We start from the raw sequence: 23308 nt of genomic DNA on the forward strand, positions 1-23308 counted from the left end.
GTATGATTCTTCTGCAGGAGAGCTGTGACTGCCGTGCAGAAGCACAAGTATGCGAGCAAATGCTTAAAGGAAATCATTTATGTACAGTAGTTAGTTTTTAAATTTGGATATCTCGCCTTAAGCAGCTTATGAAATTTTCTCTCCAAATGTAAGCAAATTTACTTATATGAAATGGCATGCAGTACTGTATGGTAATACGCTTCATTCCTTCAACGAGCGCTACAGTTCTACGTGCATCTGCTGACATGCTTTTTGTTTCTTGAATGGCTGCCACTGTCATGGCATGCCAGATTCAGTCACGTTTCTTTTGTTCTCATTTATACAAGCTTTTCAAATTGGTGAAAATCCACTAGATAATGGCATTAAATGTATCCAATAATGTAAATAAGCCTTTTGTTACTAAACAGACTGCACAGGAGGTTTTATGTTTTACTTTGTTTAGAAGTAATAAAATATTTAATTCGATATTCAAAGCCCATGCTTTACAAACAGTCGTATTTGATTCAATTAGCAAATTTCACTATTCGCACGTGCCTACTTTATAAAAGTTTGCCAACCTTCATATTTTAGCTAAGCATGATCCACATAAGTGCAAGAAGCATGCGACAGCTCCCAGAAGTTCAAAAATACGTGTCAATTTTCCCTCGAAAACTTTTTCTTTTTTTTAAATTCATGCTTAACGCTGCATGTAGTTTGCTCAAACTTTGCAGAAATGTCGCATTTTATGTTTCTGATCGTTCAATATAACTTGCCTTATTCATGCCTCTCACAATGTTTACATTGCACCTTCCAGCAAGTAATGCTAAGTAATCTTGAGAGCAATGCCTTGTTCTACAGGAGATGACGAAACCAACCAGATTACATCATAGCTGACATGTTTTGGACACTACTCATGGCAAGAGGCTTAGCACAAAGCAACTTCACATGTCTTCCATGACAAACCAGGAATGCAATAGTGCCAATTGTTATATTTATTGAATGATTTGGACCATAAAAAATTACAGGGTCTCTTAAGATCTCTCCTAAGAGGTGAACAGCGAAAGCCTACTCTTCCTCCTATCGTTTGCCTCTTCTTTCTTTTAGTCATTATTGCTCACTACAAAGCATTTTTAATCATTTGTAATAAATTGCGGTCATTACAAGTTGTCATTACACATGTTGGTCATATCATAGTCATTAGTAGTAATTACAAGTCATTTCAGCTATTATTAGTCATTACTGGTCATCACTAAGCATTTTTAGTCATTTCTAATGAATTGTAGTCATTACAAGTTGTCGTTAGACATATTGGGCATTTCAGTCATTATTAGTCATTACTGCTCACCGCTAAGCATTTTTAGTCATTTGTAATAAATTGGCATTACAAGCTGTTGTTAGACATGTTAGTCCTATCATAGTCATCAGTAGTCATGACAAGTAATTTCAGCCATTACTAAGCATTTTTAGTCATTTCTAATCAATTGTAGTCATTACAATTCGTTGTTAGACATATTAGTCATTACCAGCCATTACAAGTAATTTTAGACATTATTAGTCATTACTGCTCACCAGTAAGCATTCTCAGTCATTTGTAATCAATTGTGGTCATTACGAGCCATCATTTGACATATTGGTCATTTTGGAGTCATTACAAGTCATTATTAGTCATTACTGGTCATTATTAACCTCTACCAATCTCTGTTATAATGGTACCATTCACTAACTGTCACTCTGAATCATTTTTCATTCTTTAATCTGTCTTCATATGGCGTGATGACGCTTCGGCAGACACTCCAGCAGTCAGGTCTGCTGACAGAAACTTCACCATGAGCCTAGAAAGGCTTTTGCCGTGATACAACCTCTCCGCCAAATTCGAGAAAAATCAAAGCGGCGTTAAGTACAATGTTTTAAAGACTAAAACACTGATCACCATACGTTATTCTAGTCAGACTCAGCTTGAAAGTGCCACAGTGTGATCTCAATGTGTACTGCCATCGCCAGGGTAGTTCCATTCAGATCGTAGCACTGAAAAAGTGCTTCATAGTCCTGATGCATGCATTTCATGCGGAACAAATTAAATGGAAAAATCAGAGAGTTGTGACTTTGGCTGGTTGGTATAACATTTTACAGCAGAGTTCTGCAACGGTTTTAGCACAGCTACGATAAAGGCCAACATGTGGTGGTGGGGTGGGCATCAATGTCAAAGAGCAGCCAGTGACGCAGAACATTGGAGCCCTAATTATTGATGTTCAAATAACTGTTCAAGTTCGCCGAAAATATATTGTGCACCTAGGCACGTTCAAGGCCGCATGCGTGCGTGAGATTCAGAAACCACAATGTTAGGACCACCGAGAATTTAGAATATATCGTGCAACCTATGACAATCAGCAAAACCCGCAGAGGGTGGATACTTCAACAAATCTCTTAGGCATGAAAGTTTTATGAAAAGGGCTTTGCACTACACTAATGACATACCTTGCACATACTTTCTAGTGACAACACTAGAAAATATAACGTGGACAAATTCCTAACATCTGCACATGCTGCACTTCTCTCTTTGTAAGCCTACATAGAACTTTCCTTATACAGATCTCGCGAACCTATTCAGGAAACCTAATACGTGACTAGATGTTAGCATTGCACACTCCATAAACTACAAATGTTCAAGAATTTATCCGCAGCAACGCAAGAGGTGTGTTGCACCAAAGGGGGCTTTCTTTGATGATGTAAAATTTACGCACAAAGGAACAAAAAAAGTGATGAGAAGGTTTTACAGTATTCACGTAAAGAATAAGGAAAAAAGCACGTAGTGACACCACTTGTAAAATTAACACACAGATTTTCATCACATTACAACGATTGCATTTGCATCCATTGCTTTCATCTGCTTTTGCGGTTATTCTTCTTGTGTAGCTTTGTTAGTATTCCCAGGAATTGTATTGTGAGTGCGGCGGTAACAGGGCCGTCAATTGCTTTCACACGTGAAATGTACAAACCATGTCTGACTGATCGAACACGGCATAGGCAAAGCATTCCTGACTTGTTAGCGTATAGGCCCGAAGCATTCTTGGGAAACTAAGGGGCCAGTTCCCCCCATTTCTTCCTTCTCATTAGCTCTGGTATAAGCACTGTCCAAAGCTGTAGACAGAGAGAGAGGAGAGATGCAGAGGAAAGGCAGGGAGGTTAACCAGATATCAGTCTCCGGTTTGCTACCCAAAGCTGCAGAAAGGCTGAAAACACCTAGGAACTCTCAAGGTCATATGCTTTACGCGAGGCTCAGAACTGTGTTGTTCTGGCGGCCTGTCTCGCGACTCTTAGTATTTACCCAGGGGTGCAAGTTTCGGTATATATACAAAGGGTGGCAAGAGGCAGGCAGACACGACAATAAGTGGCCCGGGGCTTCTCGGTAAGCGCAGAAAACTTTTTCCTTTTTCTTAGTTTCTTTTTTCACAGAAGTGCTGTTCAAATTCGTCGAAAATATATCGTGTACCTAGGTGCGTTCAAGGCGGCATGCGTAACTCCCAAGTAACAAAGAACCTAATAAAGGAACGACAAAGAATGAAAGTGTCCAACTCGAGAGATAAGACAGAATTTGCAGAACTGTCAAAACTGATCAAGGCAAAAATAAGGGCTATTCGAAATTATAATGTGAGAAAGATTGAAGAAGTTGTAAAAAATGGATGCAGCCTGAAATGAGTGAGAAGGAAACTTGGCATAAGACAAACCAAGATGTATGCACTGAAAGATAAGCAGGGCAATACCATCAGCAATCTCGAAGGTGTAGTAATAGCAGCAGAATAATTCTATACTGACCTGTACAGTACCCAGAGGAGTCAGGATACCTCCATTTGAAGCAGTAATGAACAGGATACAGAAACTCCTTCTATAACTAGCAATGAGGTCAGAAGGGCCTTGCAAGACATGAAACGGGGAACAGTGGCAGGAGAAGATGGAATAACAGTCAATTTAATCAAGGATGGAGGAGACATAATGCTTGGAAAACTGGCGGCTCTTTATAAGGAGTGTCTATCAACTGCTAGCCTTCCAGAAAACTGGACGAAAGCCAACTTATAATAAACCACAAGAAGGTAGACATTAAAGAATTGAAAACTTATAGACCCCAGTATTATATAAAATATTCACAAAAATAATTCCTTAGAATAAGGGCAACACTGGACTTTAGTGAACCAAGGGAACAGGCAGGTTTCAGGAAGGGATACTCTAAAATGGATCACATCCCGGATGTGATCCGTGTCATCAATCAGGTAATCGAGAAATCCAGAGAGTACAATCAGCCACTATATATGGCTTTCATAGATTACGAAAAGGCATTTGATTCAGTAGAGATACCAGCAGTCATAGAGGCATTACGTAATCAAGGAGTACAGACCGTTTACGTAGATATCCTGGAAAACACCTACAGAGATTCCTCAGCTACCTTAATTCTCCACAAGTAGGAAGATACCTATAAAGAAAGGAGTCAGACAAGGAGACACAACCTTTCCAATGCTATTCACTGCGAACTTGGAAGAAATATTCAAGCTATTAAACTGGGAAGGCTTAGGAGTAAGGATCGACATCGAATATCTCGGCAACCTTCGGTTTGCCGATGACATTGTTCTATTCAGCAATACTGTAGACTAGTTAAAACAAATTATTGAGGACCTTAACAGAGAGAGTGCAAGAGTGGGGGTTGAAGATGAATATGCAGAAGACAAAAATAATGATGAACAGCCGGGCAAGGAAACAAGAGTTCAGGATCGCCAGTGAGGCACAGTAAGGGGACACAAATACAGTGCTGTGTATGTCTCCTTACTGTGTACTGTATTGCTGCGATAGTTCTGTTTCCAATATATGGGAACAGTGCGCTGCTAGGTTTCCACACTGTGCACAGCAGTGGCGTTCGGGGAAGGGAGGGAGGGGGGCTCACTCTGCAGCTCGGCCTCCTCCTTGTAGCATTTGTCGAAGGATCAAATACATTAATATAACTGCATTTCCATTGCCAAAGATGCTGCAAACGAATTCTTGAACTCCACGCACTGTCAAGACAAGTCAAAAATGTATTTTTTCATAAAAGAATATATTTGTATGTCCCAGAAATTGTGCCTGAAATAACTGATATTAATACTTCCGTGTTTTTTGTCTATTTGATAAGTGAAGAATATATCACACGAACTTTAGAACTATATCAGTTCGAAACCAGCAAAGCAGTGCATGCCACTGATATGAAAAATGTAAAGGCCGCGAAATTAACAAGTTAGGGACAAATATTTTAATCAGACTTTGTCATTCAAGAACCTTCCTTACATTTTTGTGCATACGAAGTGGCCTGGGAAAAATTTACCTGACACTGTCCTTTGTTCAATTGTATTACGCAGGAGCACCTGTCACCAGTTATGTATTGTGAGCAAATACACCAAAATTATAGTAGCAACAGAGAGCACATATAAAAAGCAGGAGTTCTGCAAAATATACAAGGGCGACTCAAATGAAAGTGAGCCAGCACAAATGTATCACAAACGGGGTACTTTATGTAAAAGTAGTCTCCATGAGCATTTAAACATTTGTCCCAATTGACTAACAAGTCGCGCGATTCTCGTCTCATAAAACTCCTTGGGTTGCTGCTTCAAAAAGTCTGTACCTGACTCTTTCACATCATCGTCCGACATGAGTCAGCTTCCCTTGAGCCGTTTCTTTCAATCACCCCAAAATGTGGAAGTAGGAAGGCGACAGGTCTGGGCTGTATGGCAGATATTGTAGCATTTCCTCATTTAACTTTGCCAATTTTGTGTTAACTACATCAGCGACGGGGGCATAGGCATTGTCGTGGGACAAGATGACCCCATTCGTCAATTTTCTACATCGTTTGTTCTAGGCTGCGACACGCAGCCAATCCGGCATTTTACAATATTGGAAACGATTGATAGTCTCTCCAGGTTTAGCAAAGTCGATCAGTAATGGCCCCTGACGATCAAAGAAAGAAAGTTAACAACATTTTTGCGGCGGAAATGACAGCCTTTGCTTTCTTTGGAGGTGGTGAATTCGAATGTTTCCACTGTAAGCTTTGCCATCGTGTTTCAGACTCATAGTAGTAGCACCATGATTCATCCTTGGTCACAACTGCAGACAAGAAGTCGTGCACCCTCGCTGTGATACCAGATCGGATGAATTGAAGCAGCGCCGAACCTCTCAGTCTTCTGGCAGTGGTTCAAAATCTTGGGCATCCATTGCGCACACAAGAGCCGATAACCGAGGTGTTCATAAACTATGGTGTGAACCAAAATGTTATTGATGTTTACATGCTCTGCCAGTTCATCTATGCTTATCCTCCATTCTTGTCTAATCAGCTCATCAACCTTTGCAATAGTGTTGGAGGTGATTGTTTGGTGGCTCTGGCCCAGTCTTGGATTGTCTTTGCAACTTTCATGTTCTTCTTTGAACCATTTGCGCTAACCCTTCACAGTGGCAAATGAAATGCAATGTTCAGCGTACACAGCAGCCATATGATGACTAATTTCTTTTTAGGAAACACCTTCAGTTGTCAAAAACCTCATAACACCATGCTATTCAACCCCGTGTATGAGAGAATTAAAGAACATTTATCCTCACACCTGTGTGTCACTTTTGTAAATGAGAGATGCCTGTGTGCTACACAAATGGCTCACAGACAGTGAACTGAATCATTATTGCATGGGATGGGTTGGCTAACTTTCATTTGACTCGCCCTCATACATTAGAAATGCGAAGGTACAATGAAATATACAAATGCGAAGACATAGCTTGATAAAAGGCAAAAAAAAGTGTCACTGGAAACAAAGTTCACTGCACGTATACACAACACCTCGCATTTAAATTTACGTATTTACGTATTTAGTATTTAAATATACGTATAAGTCCCCAATACATCTACATATCTAAGAAAAAATCACTGTATATAATGCGTCAAACAAGGAAAATAAGCATGTTGTGCAATCACAGATTCACAGAATGCTAAGGCCTACACCCAAAAGGGTGTACATTTGTGTAAGGGTGTACATTTGTTTAAGAGTGTACTTTGGGCACCTAATGTGGCTACCGAAGGAATATCGAAGAAAATGTGAGATGCTTAGTCCACAGAGAACCATACGCATACTGCTCTGTATCCTACACCGGCGAGACAAGACTTTGCGGAGAGGTTGCGCTCAAGCGAACGCGTTGCAATCCGTCGAGTTCCCACAGTGATGGTGGCAACCATTGTTTCTTTTTCTCGTCTCCTAGCCAGAAACAATCCAAAACTCTGCCAGGCGAAAATCCATTTGGCTAGAGAAAAACGAACACGCACTGAATTGTGCCGCGAGGTGGTCATGGCTGTATGAGAAAAACGCTGGTTCTGGCAGCCCGCGGGTAGTGAGAGCAAGAAGATTTAAGAGGCTCAATGTGTCCTCGCGAATAAAAGTCAAAGTGGAAAAATAAATAAGAACGTAGTTACCTTTGCTGGCTTTAGTGTCGTGACATGGAGACTTTGGCGCAGGTGAAAAAAATGTTGATATGCTTCTCTGTGACATGAGGGCACATATAAACCACTACAATGCTTCGTCTCATTGGACTTCACTGCATGCTTTGTCAACTTGTCTGATAGTGTGTTGATTTGGCTTGTCTTTGTATGGTCCGATGTACGACTTTAGAAAAGTAAATGTACTTTTGGCATCAAAGGTTTATAACAACAATAAACCTACAAAGTCCCGGAATTGCAAATCGAAAGCACGAATTTGGAAATATCAGTGTACTTTTCGCATCAAAAGTTTACGAGAACCTTATAACCATAAAGTTTCAGAACTGAAATCCATGCGGTCCGTATATTCAACTGCCTCTGCAAGATTCTGCGACGAGCCCGCTCGCCATCAAAACGCCCTTGAAACATCGTGGTCGAAAGGGGGTTCCTTGCATTATGCGATTCCAGGTGCATGGGCGTTGCCACAAAATCGAGCCTGAGTTCGCAATATTAGTGCCGAAATGTGTTTTCAAGCGTGAAAAAGACATTCTAGACAAAATCCACAATGATTTCCGGCGCCGGGGTTGTATTGATTGGCGGTGCATGACGGCATGAAAAAATGGGGGGGGGGGGGGAACTGAAGCGCCATAAGCACCCCCTCGCCCCGGCTACGCCCCTGGTGCACAGGCATTTCGCCAGAATGAAAAAAACGTCATTACTTTCCGATAGAAAATGCAATGACTAGCATATCATAAAAGGTTGGACTTTTGAAATAAAAGGTTGGACACAAAGGCTAGGTGTCTGAGCTTCATAGCATGCTTGTCAGCCTTTGTAGGTGACATACCAATGTATCTTAGTTTTTTGTTGTAGTCTTCATTGAATATAGATGGAAAATGCAGGGAAGCACACAACTTTAGGGTGGAAGAAGTCCACGGGAAGGTGCCAAATTGCTTTCTAGGTACTAAAAATTTGCGTACTCAAAACTTGCACACTGGAAATCTCCTGGTCGCATTTGGTACTGAAAGTGCCAGGGAATTAATTGCATTGCAGTGTTAACATGCATTCTGATGATGTGACCCTTTTTTTACAACAAAAGGAACAATTTATTCTTTTGGTGATTTGTGATGAGAGTTAAGTATACAGCTGCATACAAACCTGTATCAATTCAGAAGTTTGGACATGAATATTTTCACACTGTACTTGCAGCTCAGACATATTCACAGTTTTCCTAACACACCAAGAAATTGTTACTGCAACATATCGTATTTGCGTGGTGGAATTTTTGCTGCAAGGCAACCCTTGACCGTTTACTACTGTTTAAAGTTGCAGCAGTGCACATAGAAGTGCAAGTTAATAAAGGGAAAATGAGACATCCACTCGAACGTAGCTAAGTGCTACAAAGGAAACCCATACAGGTTCCTCGAAAGAAAAGCTTCGCAGTTGAAGAAAAATTCGTCCTGGTCTGGCACTTGAGGCAGAGACCACTGCCTTTGTGGGGCAGCTGCCCTACCATCTGAGCTAACCAGGTGGCTAGCAGATGGCAGGCAAAGTCGTATTTATCAACTACTTCGAAGCAAAGGCAAGAGTTTGAAGTAATAGTCCTAAGGAAACTCGCAAGGTGGAGAGAAGTAATTAATAAAGAGAAAATGAGACATCAACCTGAACGTAGCTAAGTGCTACAAAGGAAATCCATATGGGTTCCTCGAAAGAAAAGCTTCGCAGTTGAAAAATTCATCCTGGTCCAGGACTCGAGCCCGGACCAGGACTTCTCATTTTCCCATTATTAATTACTTCTCTCCAACTCACAGGTTTCTGCAGAACTATTACGTCGAACTCTTGCCTTTGCTTCTGACTTGTTGATAAATTTGACTTTGCCTGCCATCTGCTAGCCGCCTGGTTAGCTCAGATGGTAGAGCGGCTGCCCCGGAAAGGCGGTGGTCCCGGGTTCGAGTCCCGAACCAGGACGAATTTTTCTTCAACTGCGAAGCTTTTCTTTCGAGGAACCCGTATGGGTTCCCTTTGTAGCACTTCGCTACGTTCGGGTGGACGTCTCATTTTCCCTTGATTAATTACCTCTCGCCACATTGCTGGTTTCTGCAGAACTATTACGTCAGAAGTGCAAGTTCTCACATCTAAAATGCAGTGGCATCCACATCTATATGCCTGCAGATGACACACACTCTGCCTAAGAAGTCTTGGTTTGCAAGTGAGGAGAATGACATGGCAAGTATTCAACAATTGAAATGCCATTACCACATTAGGCTTGTAGTCTAGTCCTCCTAGTGGACCTCTCCAATCCACAGAGCATCCTTCTTTGAGTGTCTTGATGTACTTTGACATTCTTCCTTGGGGATAAACCTGTGTGAAGCAAAGTAGGGTTCCAGGTGTGACCAATAACAAATTGTAAAAAGTTAAATCCTGTAATGTCTTCTCATTTAATGGTCCTGTTGCTTATATGCAGCACACTTTTTTAGTATTTCACCTGTGGCACACCTTGATTATGACTTCAAAGAAGCCAAGGGCACTCGGAGGTGAGACAGGAGTGTACTGACGAGTTACAATTTCACCATCGACAGAAGCTCTGCAAGTGCGAATAAAAAAAAAAAAGTAAGTTATAGCAGCCGCATGGGGCAGTTGCAAGAAACTCCACCACTATAACGCATTCAAACCATGCAGAAACAGCACCTACAATATAAGTGATGCTACCCATGCTATTCACCAATAATGTACCTCATTATAAGATGCTGTCCAATGCTGAAGCCAAGACGTCTGATGCCATCAATTACAAAGACATATCTTGAACAGCATTCAGTGATTTTCTTGATGTTCCGAAGCACAAATGATTTGTAGTAGTCAGGGCTTATAGCTGGTCCTTGTTGCTGGAGGAAAGAAAGAAAAGAAGTCGCATAACATGCTTTATAAAGTAAACAGTGGCATATTGCTTGCACAATTTGTGTACGCAATCTACATTGTCTGCACTATGAAGATGAACGCTCCTGCTCTTATATTTTATGGCACTGAGGCCTCTATTGCATCAGTTGTACTGCCCTTCAATTTTGCCTTATCACCATGAAAAGCAGAATACTGACTGAGCTGATGGAGTTTAACCTGCAAAGGCCTTGAGTGTAAAAAAAGAAGTAGTAATAAAAAAAATGAATAAAAATTGTCTGATTTAACGTTTATGTGGAAATCGGTGTTAAGCGAAGCTTTCGATGATGTTTGCACAAATGTTAAAGTAAACATTATGCATATGTAACGCTAATGACTCAAATGCTTGCAGGAAATGACGTAAATGAAGTGTTACTTTATGCGAATAAAATGTAATGATGCACAAGCAATACAATGTTTAATCGAACATATCACGGTCAGACGGCCACGGTCAGCGTAATGGCGGAAATGTTTAGATGCAGGCACGGCCTAAATGCACATTGAATGCACACCCCCAGTACAGGAATGGCTTATGTTGACCATTTCTTGTGTACTTCTTTGTTGATGACCTGTCCTAATATTAAACTTCTCATCTCTGGTAACGGGTCGTGGGTATTTAGCAATGAGATGACAACCGCATAATGACAACGGAATGATCATACGACCACAGGCTCCGAGATAAGGTACGATGGAACCACGGCTGCCTGACAATAACCGCGGCATGGCGACTACGGAGTGCCCAAAGCTGCACACCGATGGCGGCATGCACTGCATGATTAAGAAAACGTCACTACTGCATGTGAATAGCGACGAATGAGTGGCGACTACAGATTGAGGGCGGAGACCGAATGCCCGAGGGCATGACCAAGACGGAATGGCGACGGCAGCTGACTGTACGATCGACGACGTGAAGGCGACGAGGAAATTGACGACGGAGTGGCAACAAAAGTGTGCGTTGATCACGTCCGCGTATCTGCCGCTTTCGCATGCTTTGCACTATATTCGATGCTGGACGGCGACTGTGCAAGACAGCGGCCAGCACCCAACACACAGCCAGAGGCACATAACCAGTGACCCAAGTTGTTCTATAATCGGCAATACAGCAGCAGCCAGCACATACAAGTGGGGCAAAGAGTCGAAGTAACCTTACATATGCAAGGATAGCGCGTGGTTTACCTAAACATTCAGAACATGACAATACATGAAAGTAATATGATTTGATGTGTTCAACACAAACCGGTTCATGGCGGCCAGGTCCGTACTGCAGTTCTCGCATGCACTCGTTTTCCCAGATTGCCAGTTCCTGCTCGTAAACGTCGTTTACGCACAGGGCGCAGCCATTACCGCAGCATTCGGCAGCCGCCGGTTTTCTGGGCTTCCGCGCCAACAATTCCTCAGATATTCTCGCCTGGTGCGAAGGTGTGTCCTGTGATAATCGCTTTTTCTCAGTCATGCGGTCTTCAATACGAATGCTAGCAGACGATAGGTTGCAACATAAGCACGCACCAGTGCTGCCAGGTCGGACAACGTGGCATAGCCCAAAGCTAGAGAAACTGTAGCCCAAATGAAGCCAAACACAAAAAAGAGCATAACAAATTTGTAGCCAAATATATCCATTGTTATTTTCAGTTTTATCTGTGTATACATTTTCGCATTCTACTACGGTAATCGCTTTTCGTACAACCCTTCGTAAAAAAAAAAAAAATTTCGTGATGCCATGACGGTCGACCCTTGACATCTACAACAGCTAAACATCTTGAAGGGGCAGCGCAATATGACGAAGACAGAAGGCAGGAACACACAGGACAGCGCTGATCTCACAACTGACTTCATTCGAAGGCATACACAAACTTATGTACGCAACCCATAGCACGTGCTCTCCCATCGATGGCGTCATTAACAGTGCGCAGGCAAAACACGCAAAACCATTTGATCTAATGCTACGCTATGAGGCGGCTTAAAAATTCAAATTCACTGTCATGCAAATTTAACGATGGCGTGCTTACACAACGCGACCCTTTTTTCTGGTATTGTAGGCCTCCATAACCTCCCTCGTGGTCTGATTTCTATGAGCGGAAAGTATTGTGGTGTGTGCTCAGAGCAATGCCACGCGACATGTGAGTACGCATTACCCGTTAGCGAGCGCCTATGCTCAGACAATCTAACGTTCAGGCAACAACCTGTTTGGCCGATATAGATGTGACCGCAGGAAAATGGAAGCTCGTAAGCAACTCCCATTCTACAGTGGACACACAGGGAAGTATGCTTAACAGTACAGCCTTTCCCAAAATGAGTGGAGGCCGCCTGGGCCTAGAAATCCGCGCATAGAAATGAGACCACGAGGGAGATTATTGAGGCCTACTATATCAGGAAAAAAAGGGTCGTGCTGTGTAAGCATGCCATCGTTAAATTTCCATGGCAGTGAATTTGAATGTTTAAGCCGTCTCATAGCGTAGCATTAGATTACAGGGTTTTGCGTTTAATTGCCTGCGCACTGATAATGACACCATCGATGGCAGAACACGTGGCCATCGGTTGTGTACATAAGTATGTGTATGCCTTCCAATGAAGTTAGTTGTGAGATCAGCGCTGCCTTGTGTGTTTCTGCCTCCTGTCTTCGTCATATTGCGCTGTCCCTTCAAAATGTTCAGCCAGTACCAACTCGCCGAAATGTCGATTCTTCTACAACAGCTACATGACGCTTGCACACAGAACACTTTTTTTTTGTTGGCCCCGGAAACTCAAGTTCCAGCGAATCGCTGCTGAGGGAGAACCTATAGAAATGAATGTCGAATGGAAGCACGAACAAAAAACTTGGAGGACGCTTGGAGGACAACTGGTCAGAGTGTTGTGGGACGTTGATGGAAATGAACTGATCATGATTTATGGCGATAGAAACAGGCACGCTGTTCGGGATTGAAGTAGGGATTATAATTTTAAATGGGCAAAGAATATCTCAAAGGCCAGTAAGTGGCGAGGCCTGGCAATGAAATCTTGGTACTTCGAAGGTAGTCTATGCGATTACTAGTAAGTCGGCTGTTATTTAGTACAACATAATTATTGCTTAAAATTGCAGTTGCTGTATTATTAGACAATTGCGCTTTATTCTGTGCTTCGGAGATCCAAAGCGCACGCATGGCTACGGCAACACGCTGAACTGCGTATCACGCGTAAAAATCGTCGTTTCGTTTTCAATCCGATTGGTTTCGCTTTGACTGTTTAAATACCAAAGCAGTTGGGCAGGAAACAATGGAAACACGTAGATATTACCGCAAAAGTACTTAACACTTCGGAAAACATGAATCGCAGAAACGTCGAATTGTTAGACAAACTACTTTGTCACACTTACGGCCGCACTTGTCGTCTGCCTCCCACTAATGCCGGCGTATAATCACTATCATGCTCACCTACCACCGCTGCCAACAAGCTGCCAGTGAAAGACTACATCCTCACTGCAGATAAAAAAAATGCTGATAAAAAGTGTTCACTGCGTTTTCGTCGTTACCACTTCATGATTACACACTCTGACCAGCAAACTTTCCATTGCATTAAAAAGTATGTACCATGAAAATTGGCTCTCAGCTCTTTAATATTCACATTTAAGAGTGGAATGTGATAGCATTCAAAGTTCCCTGACTGCTTCTCACGCTTCGCGGCAACTGCAGCGTATGCAACCATAATGTTTACCTGCAAACGCTGGAGGCAAACAATATGCATGAAGGTGAGCTTTCTGGTTCTTTTTTTTCATTCCACTCGCATGGCAGGCGCCGCCGCTGCTGCGGAGGCGACTGCCATCTGGATGGTGTTGCATGGAACCGAGCGGGGCGCATCGCTCCTACTTGACAGTAACCGCTTGTCCTCGTTTTTTTTCTGCGTCCCCTGTCCTGCTTCGCGCTGCACCACTCAGTCTCATGGAAAACCAACTAGCCCAAACCATCGCACCCCCCCCCCCCTACTAAGATGTCGAACAGCAGCTGGAAAAGGGGTTTGTGTTCGAGGTTCCGCGTAACAAACATATGTTTTCTCGTATAATCAAATTACCATTCGACGCTACCATGTCTATAGAGTGAGTGTAAGTCGTAATTTACGAATTTTCTGACGCGTTTTACTTTGAGAAAATCAATTACTTCATGTAATGCATATGCGCCAGCCGAAGGGCCTACGTGGGTCGGGATCATTTTTTCACACGGCAACGGCGTCGACGCCGGATTTTCTGCGACACGGGGTCCTTAAAGCCTGTCGCATTAAAGCTCATTTCACACGCAAAGGAAAATGGCAGTAAAAAGCTTACCGTGGGAAACGCGGACTAGATCGAAAACTGTGCCCAGCGCGATACTTCAACCAGACACCTTCGCCTTGGACACACTGGAGCGTGTCATTTACCCAGGCTTCCCTTCTTTCATGTCGGCGCCACGATGGCACAACAATATTGCTCTTTTTCTCAGCATGGCCATGTTAGTACAGTGCACTGATAAACACCCTCCACTCCCAGGCTCATCCCGATGCCCGGTGATTGGGCGTCGGGATAAGACGAAGATGAGACAACATTGCTGGAGTAAATGCTAGCATGGCGTAAATTTAAGTTCGTCAAGGATAAAATCATCGGCTCAAAGAATGATACACTGAGGGGGAGTGGGCGGGGGGGGGGGGGGCATTTCGCGCACACACGCACAGCCGCGCTGCTGGCTCAGCCAGCTAAAACATAGCCTTCAAGTTTTGTTTCTACTCTATGAGAGTCACCTCTTGAGCGTGGATTAGGTGCCACTCATAGCCCAAACAAAGCTAAATCGCAGATTTTCAGTAGCCCAAATATAGCCACGTAGCCAACTCACCCAAGTCGCCGCCAAAAACGTTTTTATGTAGCCCAATTTGGCTATATATAGCCAAACCTGGCAACACTGGCACGCACAACAAAGTGAAAATGTATTCTGTAAAGACGGCGCTGCTAATAAATGGATTTGAAATTTTCCTTTGTGGATGAAAGAAACAAGATGTGGCAAGTTAACACCTGTAATATCTAATTACAAAAAATAACAGCTTCTAAATACAGTTACTCGAGCATTTTCCTTATAAACCTAAAAAAAAGAAAAATTTAAAAGCCGCTTAAAGCACGTGCTCAAAGGTACAGTGCACTGTACTTAAAGGGCTTCTGAGACGGTTCGGAAAAAATTTGTAGACGCGTAAGCTACAGCTAAAGATGATCATTCGCACCACAATCTGTGTGAAATGTTTCATATTAAGAGAGCTACGAACTATTACAAGTTACCCTCCTCCATTGTCATGCATTTTCTCCTCAACTCGTTCGCCGAGTGATCGGGGCTAAGCTCCGTCTTCACTGGTCCCGCGTCATGATGGCACGTCGTGTCGTCGACTTCCGTTTCTCTAATAAGAGCGAGCGCGCGAAGCCAGCAAAGCCTCCCCAAGCTCTCCGCCAGCTGCTTGTTGGCAGTCGACCACAAGCAATGCCTATCGAACAGCGTGCGTTGCGAGCATTCTGTCGCAGCGCTATGGTGGCTAGAGGGGGAGGTGTCGGCATCGGAGCGCCCGAGAGGCAGCGTTTGTTCAGGACGATGCGGCGGCGCTGCTGTCGGCTCCGAGATAAGGTCCCTCTTACTCCGAGATGCCTCCCGAACGCTGGCTATAAGGTCCGCTGCGGTGATTTGGTTCCGCTGTGAAGTGTTCTCGCTCCCCCGCTTTTTAGGGCGCAATACGCGTATCGGAAAATAATTTTATAGGCTAGGCGACTTTATCACTGCAACTGGCTTAACGTACTATGTGCTAAATTTTGGTCATTTTATCACCGTGCTTATAGCTTCGCGCTCAGTGCAACACTTGTGAAACTCATAATTCTCATAATTGCACCGAACAGAGAAACTTAAGCTTCCGCAGTAGGCGGTTGTTAGCGGTTTGCCAGTGCCGCTTTTACATTTTAAGGGGCTATTACGGGGTGCCGTCTGGCGTGGCTTTATTAGTGCCTTGAGCTACAGGCGCTTGTCCTAATCGTATTGGCGGCGAGGAGTTACGGAGTCGCCATCTATCGGAAGCGCCTCGCTGGCGTAGTATGAGGGATCACGCAGCGCGCTCCTGATAGGTTTTGCTGTCAGCGCTCACCGAAAACACCACGCGCGGGCTCTCCCGGACACTTTTGTAAGTACTTTCGAAACGAGAGAAGTTTTTACTGTCTAAATAATAATCTTGGGCAAACGGAAAGCACTGAATCGTTTACAGACGCTGTCTCTCTATCGAATACGTACAGTGAACGCCACTATACGCGCGGTCGCCGCGATGGAGTCTCCCGAACCGGCTTCTTGTGTGAAAGGTAGGTAAACGCTGAAAGCAAACTATGTGAAATATCTTCTTATAGTGTTTGTATAACTAAATGGAGCGCAATAGTATGAAGCCTCAATTAATGCAGCGATCGCACAGATTCGCAGTGACCGACTGCGCGTCAGTTCAGGTTTATTTGCAGCTATACATGTACAGGTGACCGAAGTACAGACAAAAACCCAAATGAATTCGGCTTGACGGGGTCTGTACTCCCTACGGAAATGGTACTGTGCACAATAAAGAGAACACGTCTGCATGCTTGTCCGCGCACTGTTTCGCTTTCGTCGCGTGCGCGTTTTCGGACCGTGCCATGAGCTTTAGGCCACAGCATAATGAGCATTTGACAGTATACAAGCAACCATTGTTGCGTGGGCGCTATCAGAGCTCTTCAAAAATAATTTCATTGTAGCGACTTCGACGCCTATACGGGGATTGTGATGTGCCCTCGCGACGATTCGATCTTTTTTTTTTCTCCTAAATTCTTGGACATTTCAATATTATTTCTCGAGTTGCGTCGCACTGTATGTTTATCGGTGTTCTCAGCGTGCGATTTCCCGCTGCTTCTTTTTCGTAATCCAGTGCCTTAATTCATAACACAAACATGACCATATGTCATACTTTTTTATAATGTGCTTCTTGCCGCTCCCTTTCCACTCCATTGAACTTGCCAGTATCTATAGCATCGACAAGTTCATAGACCAAACCGTCATGACATTAGTCGGGCAGCGGACTCGGGCGAGCGTCTCAGTGCGCGTTTTCCGAACATCGCAGACCCGGCGCCGTACCAGAAATCTTCCTCGCGCCTGTGCTTGCTGCATACCCGAGTTATGGCAGATGACTGTTTGCCGGTTTCATGTTTCGCGAGCCAAGCTTCACGCGGCTTGTCCTGCGGCTACGTGTGAATAAGGCTGACATTGAGCTCCGTTGCGTACGTCCGGCATTGCGGCACCGGGCAGTAGCCTACCATGTTGCGCGCCTTCAAAGGCAGCCGCTACCTATTGTAGTGTTTTCAAGCGTTGTAAAGGAGACACTCGAAGCGGGAAAATGTCGCCACTAAATGAGGACCGCAGCGTACGAGGGAATTTAAACTCTCGTTTTCAGCTCGCTTCGGCGCTCCCGAAGCAGCCAACGCGGCCGCTATGTCCACGTGATCCCTAATAGCACGTCACGCCGACGGTGGCGCCAGCTTTTCCAGTGGTGGAGCTCGAGGCCAATACTGGATGGTGCGCGCCTCAGCAGTTGCAACGGGCCGCTCGAGTGAACCATGATTATTTCAAGTTTATTTAATTTTGCAATGAAAGGTAGAACTGCACGCACCAATGGTCAAAACTCAGCATAATGAGAGCGCTAAAGGAAATTTGGTTTTCAATATTAGAAACCTGCAAAGAACTAAGTTCGCGTATTTAGTACCGCTCAGATAATGGCAAAAATGCCTTTAAAAAAGAATATTTATTGTTAATAAAATAATACACACGACTCTATATACATGGTTGTTAGCTCTCAAACAAACAGTATGACACGAAATGGAGCGCAAATCCAATATATAATGGAGGTATGTACCCAGAAATGGTGAACAAGATGCAGTGCAAACAATAATAATTTGTAAGGTGGGAAGTTCTGTTCAGATATGCAGATATTTCTGGGCATACAATGTGATGTGAACAATTCCTGTTTTACACGCTGTTAAGAATGGCGAGCTGCAAGGCAAGATTGCCACCCAGTTACGACTGGGGGACAAGACGCGCATCCCCCACTCTCCGTCGCTGCAGCTAGGAGGCGTTCGAAGAAGCGGCCTTTGTGCTGAAAACCGCCTCCATCCACCAGCCCCATCGTCATTGTGACGGAACGAGTTCGGTGGGCGAACAATGGTTCCGGTGCTCTCCAGCGCGGACCTGATCTGATACGCATGAACAAGCTGCCGCGGGAAAGCCGTTTTTTGGTGCTTCCCATGCCTCGTCCAGACGCAAGACAACGAGCTACCCACGATTGGCGCCGATACTTCCCGGAACGGCACCCCTCCAACGCCGGCGTCGGGCATCGGAATGTGTGTGCCATTGTGTACGTAAACTGTTCTGCGGAGCGGCGGCAAGTTGGCGATGAGTAAACGAACAGTCGCCGCCTCGTATGGCCGGCGGACCGAGTGTATAAAAACTGTTGTGCGAATGCTGGACACACTTCTCTTGAGCAGTCATGTTAGACTGATTCACTTCTCTCGTGCAGTCATGTTGGACTGATTTAATTTCTGTAAATAAACCCATATTCCTCGTTCTCGATGAGAAGCAGTTCTTCACCTCATCAACGTCCTCAGCGTAAATAAGTTGGACGACGGCATGGGCCAGCTACCTTCAAATTCATGCCGGACTCCAATCTTGGCAAAGGACCACGAGCGATGGGATTGAGCCCCCAATCCTGACAATGCATATACAAACGCTTTATGTTGGTCTTGCATGCTGATATAAACTTTGCTGTTATGTTGTGCGCCTCAGCTTGAGGGAATTCATTTTTTCTCGCTTCCCTAGCTTCGATGCATTCTCTTCTGCGACAAGGACGTGCAACCTCGTGACAACAAAAAGCCGTATCGCTTGGTTGGTGATTTCTACACTATGTTGCACACAGCCAACCATATCCAGCTTATTTATTGACAGGCAGGAAATAAGGTCCATGATGCTGTCAGCCTTCAACTTGTTAAAGCTGAAACAATGCGGGAAGGCATCTTCCATCGCAGCAACCAAGCCATTTAGTGCCTGAGATGGGTAAAGTAGACCACCTCTATCCATGTGGTTGGTAAGGCACGACTCTTCGGGAAGCAAGCGTGAGTCTTTTGCTTGAAGCAACAGCTAGAGAACACTCTTCGCACTTTGTTCTCATTAGCATTTTCCTGGTCACATACCCGCTAACGTAGTAGGTTATACGAGAGTCGCTATTTGATCCCACCATTTCACGATGATCTGGCATCGCAACACAATGCTTTACCATCTCGTGAACTTCATTTAGGTGGCCCACATCCAGGAGATCATCCAGCTTACTCTGCATACCCTTTGGGGTGTATATCTGCCACACAACAATAATCGTCATCTGCCTTTTGCGTTTCCTTTCTTGAAAACGCCGCGCCCGCTACTTTCCTGTCGGGAATGCTATGTCATGTTGATAACGCATGCCGTTCGTTACTGCGAAGTACCGGGATCGCAGAGTTAATTAAAGAAAGGAAATGCGGGCAAGACAGATGACGTTTATTGTTGTGTGGCAAGATACAACCCAAAGGGTGTAATTTTGTTTTAGAGTGTTGTGTGGCAGATATACAGCCCAAAGGATGCACACTTTTTAGAGTGTATCGTTGTATGGTGTTAGGAATGGCCGTACGGGGTGACAACGTGCCAGCTTTCAGCCCGCTGCACGTGTTCCAGTCCAACCAGACGGGGCGCACTTCAGAGAATTGCGAATAAACCGGCAGCCACGTGGCGCGGGGTCAGCTCAGGAATGTGGTACTCGGCCGCGTCATCCGGGACAGAGCAGAGTTCTACGAAGCCCTCTGACGTCGGCTCCGGACCTTTACACCTGTGTGTGTGTGTGCAACACGAGTATGTGAGCGCGCCTCCTCCAAAAGGGCGGGTCATCTTCGGTGACGTCGAACGATGACTGCACGAACGTTTCCGTTCGCTTGGAATCAAGGGGGGACCAAGTGCTTATAAGCAGCGGTTGCCGGCTGCTAGGGTGTGCTCGTCGTCGGGAGCTGAGTGCTCGTTGTCATGCTAGAAATGTACTATATAGTGAGCTGTGTGCTCGTAAGCTGTTTGCTGTATGTTAGTCTTGCGGGCTCCATATGGGAGTCACGCTAGACTGCCAATGTATCTTGTTTTAAATGTAAATACTGCAAATAAATCCTGCTCTCCTAAGTCCCGACGAAGAGTCAAGGTCCTCCCGACAACTACGACTGCGCCAACTCTTACAACTGAATGGCAGCGGTGAGATCGGCCTACGGCTCGTAAATCGGCCTACGACTCGGGAGACAGCAACGGCAGCTGACAGACGTTGGCACATGTTGACCGACCGGTGTCCTGATCAAGTTGGAGGCGACTTGGGATTGACCACCTCTTGCAACTGACTGGATGCGGCGGAGAAGGATTGGTGATATGGTGCTGCTTCAGTGGCTAAGCGTTTGGTTTTGGCTGTAAGATTTACCAGGCTTCAATTTCTCTGTGTTTTTGGATTTGATTCGCTGGGGATCTTTTACTTGTATTCTGATTTGTGTGGGTAGCGTAGCAAGTATTGTGTGACAGCAGAGCCAAAGCTTAAAGTAGCGACCATGGCCTTAATGTGTTTGACGAGCGCTGACCTGTTATGGTTGTGTGAAGAGATCGAGGTAAACGTAGAGGAGGACTTGACGGAAACAGAAATTCATAAGACAATTCTCGAAAGTGAGAATGATTTGAAATTCATAGAACAAATTGGTAAACGAATTCTAAACAAAAGACAGGAACAGGAATCAATTAGGTAAAAACGCCAAGAGCGTGAGCAAAAACGGCAACTGGTGGAAAAAGAAATTGCAGCAGTGAAGGAACAGATACAAAATTTACAGCAGTTAAACGCACAAAGTCAACAGCGGCTTGAGAAATCTGTAGGCTGGACGCAGCGCAAGTGGGAAGTAGATAGCAGATTTCACTCGAAAGCCGAGGCAAGTAGTAGTAAACCTGTGAGAGTAGCAGCACGTTCACAGGTGAACTCGAAGTGCTAGCAGCTAACGATGCCTTAGTGGCAACAAGAGGCCGTTAAAGGCCAGAGTGAGAGTGACGAGGTGCTCCATATGGGAGTCACGCTAGACTGCCAATGTATCTTGTTTTAAATGTGAATACTGCAAATAAATCCTGCTCTCCTAAGTCCCGACGAAGAGTCAAAGTCCTCCCGACAACTACGACTGCGCCAACTCTTACAATGGTCAATATACACCACAAAGGGTGTAAAATTTTCTTAGAGTGAGTGAGTAAGGACTAAATTGAAACTTATTTCTGGGCGAGTTGGTGAATACTCGACATAAAAATTGTAACAGCGCCAACACATGCATCCACAAAGTAACAAGGACGAGACACAAGCGCTTGTGTCTCGTCCTCGTTACTTTGTGGATGCATGTGTTGGCGCTGTTACAATTTTTATGTCGAGTAAGGACTAAGATCCCATTTGTGGCGCCACTGTCTTTCCTTCTACTTTCACTGCCCACTCTAAGAATGCAGCTTACACCCTTTGGCGTGCCCCTTCTGCCGCACAACGATAATCGTCATCTGCCTTGATGCGTTTCGTTTCTTTATCGCTGCGAGCCCGGAACTTTCCAGTAACGAACGGCACGCGCGCTATCAGAAGGGGCACTCGAAAGGGTGTAAACTGTTCTATGCTGATAACGCGCGTGCCGTTCGTTACTGGAAAGTTCCGGGCTCGCAGCGTTAAAGAAAGGAAACGCATCAAGGCAGATAACGATTATCGTTGTGCGGCAGAAGGGGCACGCCAAAGGATGTAAGCTGTTCTTAGAGTGCCTTTACCACAAACGAGAAGTAAAACGAGATCATTAATACTGCCCTGTAATAAAGCGCCCGGAACTCCCCGATGCACTCCTCTGCTTCGCTGGTATCTCAAAATATTTTCTTTCTCTGTACCGCTTCGTGTGCCGCCCCGTTGTTGCCGTCCTCCGCGAGGGCTTACGGACCGAGCCGCAGTCACAAGTGACGGCCCGACACCCTCCCGACGTGACGGTGCAGTAAATGAGTGGGAGCTAGACAGAATGGCAACATATCATGACATCACAAAACACTATACGTTACAGAGGGGCATATTCCCGCGACCTCACCCAAAATTGAAAAAAAAGAAGCAGTCTGTCATATGGCGGCAGTTACAATCTAGGAAGTATCCGAATCCTGTGCTCTTGCACATCATATATACGGATATATATCAAACGGACAAATGCAACACATGTGAACCCAGAGCCACTCTGGTGCATATATTACGGGAATGCCGAGGGATATATGACAATAACGAGAACGCGGCCTCTAGCAACAGCCTTCGCACGCGCTGGGAAGCCGCGCTGGGGGGCCCCGCCCTCGAGGATCAACTATGCATCCGTCCAGCGGGCCGAGGATGCCGCCAGGACCCACGGACTCCTGGCCGTCACAGCTAGGCGGGGCCTTTGGCCCTCCCCGCCAACTCGCAGGACACGCAATAAAGTTATTTCCTCCTCCTCCTCTCTGTACCGCTCAGAAAATTGACGTATAACAACGTTCAAAAGGACAAAGATTCATGAAAGGGAAAAATTGTATACATACGGGTGTAGCACGCACTTGCAGGTTGGTGCTAGAATCATGATGGATGACTTTTTTTTTTTTCTGTCATAAGCTTTTTCCCGTATTGCGGGTTTCCGCAGAATTGATTTGACAAAGGAAGATAGTCGGTGAACCCAGCTTTGTAAAATTGGACAGGGGGTCGGATGGTAAGTTTACACCTCGCGTTGTTCTTCGCTATGCTTGTTCGCTCGATTATGCTGACGCTTGCCGCACGAACGGGCTCTAAAAAGGCTGGACAGGTCATGTTATGCGTTGGGCAGATAACCGGCAGACCATTAGT

The 23308-nt window shown here is 44.8% G+C and overlaps 1 protein-coding gene across 19 annotated transcripts in view; it reads right to left on the reverse strand.

Annotated features, from left to right (window-relative positions):
• The window catches only part of LOC135906099 (NADH-cytochrome b5 reductase-like), an 80317-nt gene that overhangs the window by 26178 nt on the left and 30831 nt on the right, over window positions 1–23308 (reverse strand). For 17 of the 19 annotated variants that reach the window (XM_065437291.2, XM_065437297.2, XM_065437294.2 and 14 more), the window contains exons 3-5: window positions 10181–10329; window positions 9944–10031; window positions 9704–9808 (exon numbers count right to left, since the gene is read on the reverse strand). In XM_065437291.2, coding sequence (XP_065293363.2) covers window positions 9704–9808; window positions 9944–10031; window positions 10181–10329 — 342 coding nt within the window. Of the gene's footprint in view, window positions 1–9703; window positions 9809–9943; window positions 10032–10180; window positions 10330–11615; window positions 11906–23308 lie in introns of those variants that run through there. The other 2 variants (XM_070524901.1, XM_065437302.2) reach the window with 2 other exon arrangements.

This window comes from Dermacentor albipictus, chromosome 9, assembly GCF_038994185.2.
Source record: "Dermacentor albipictus isolate Rhodes 1998 colony chromosome 9, USDA_Dalb.pri_finalv2, whole genome shotgun sequence".
NCBI lineage: Eukaryota > Metazoa > Arthropoda > Arachnida > Ixodida > Ixodidae > Dermacentor > Dermacentor albipictus.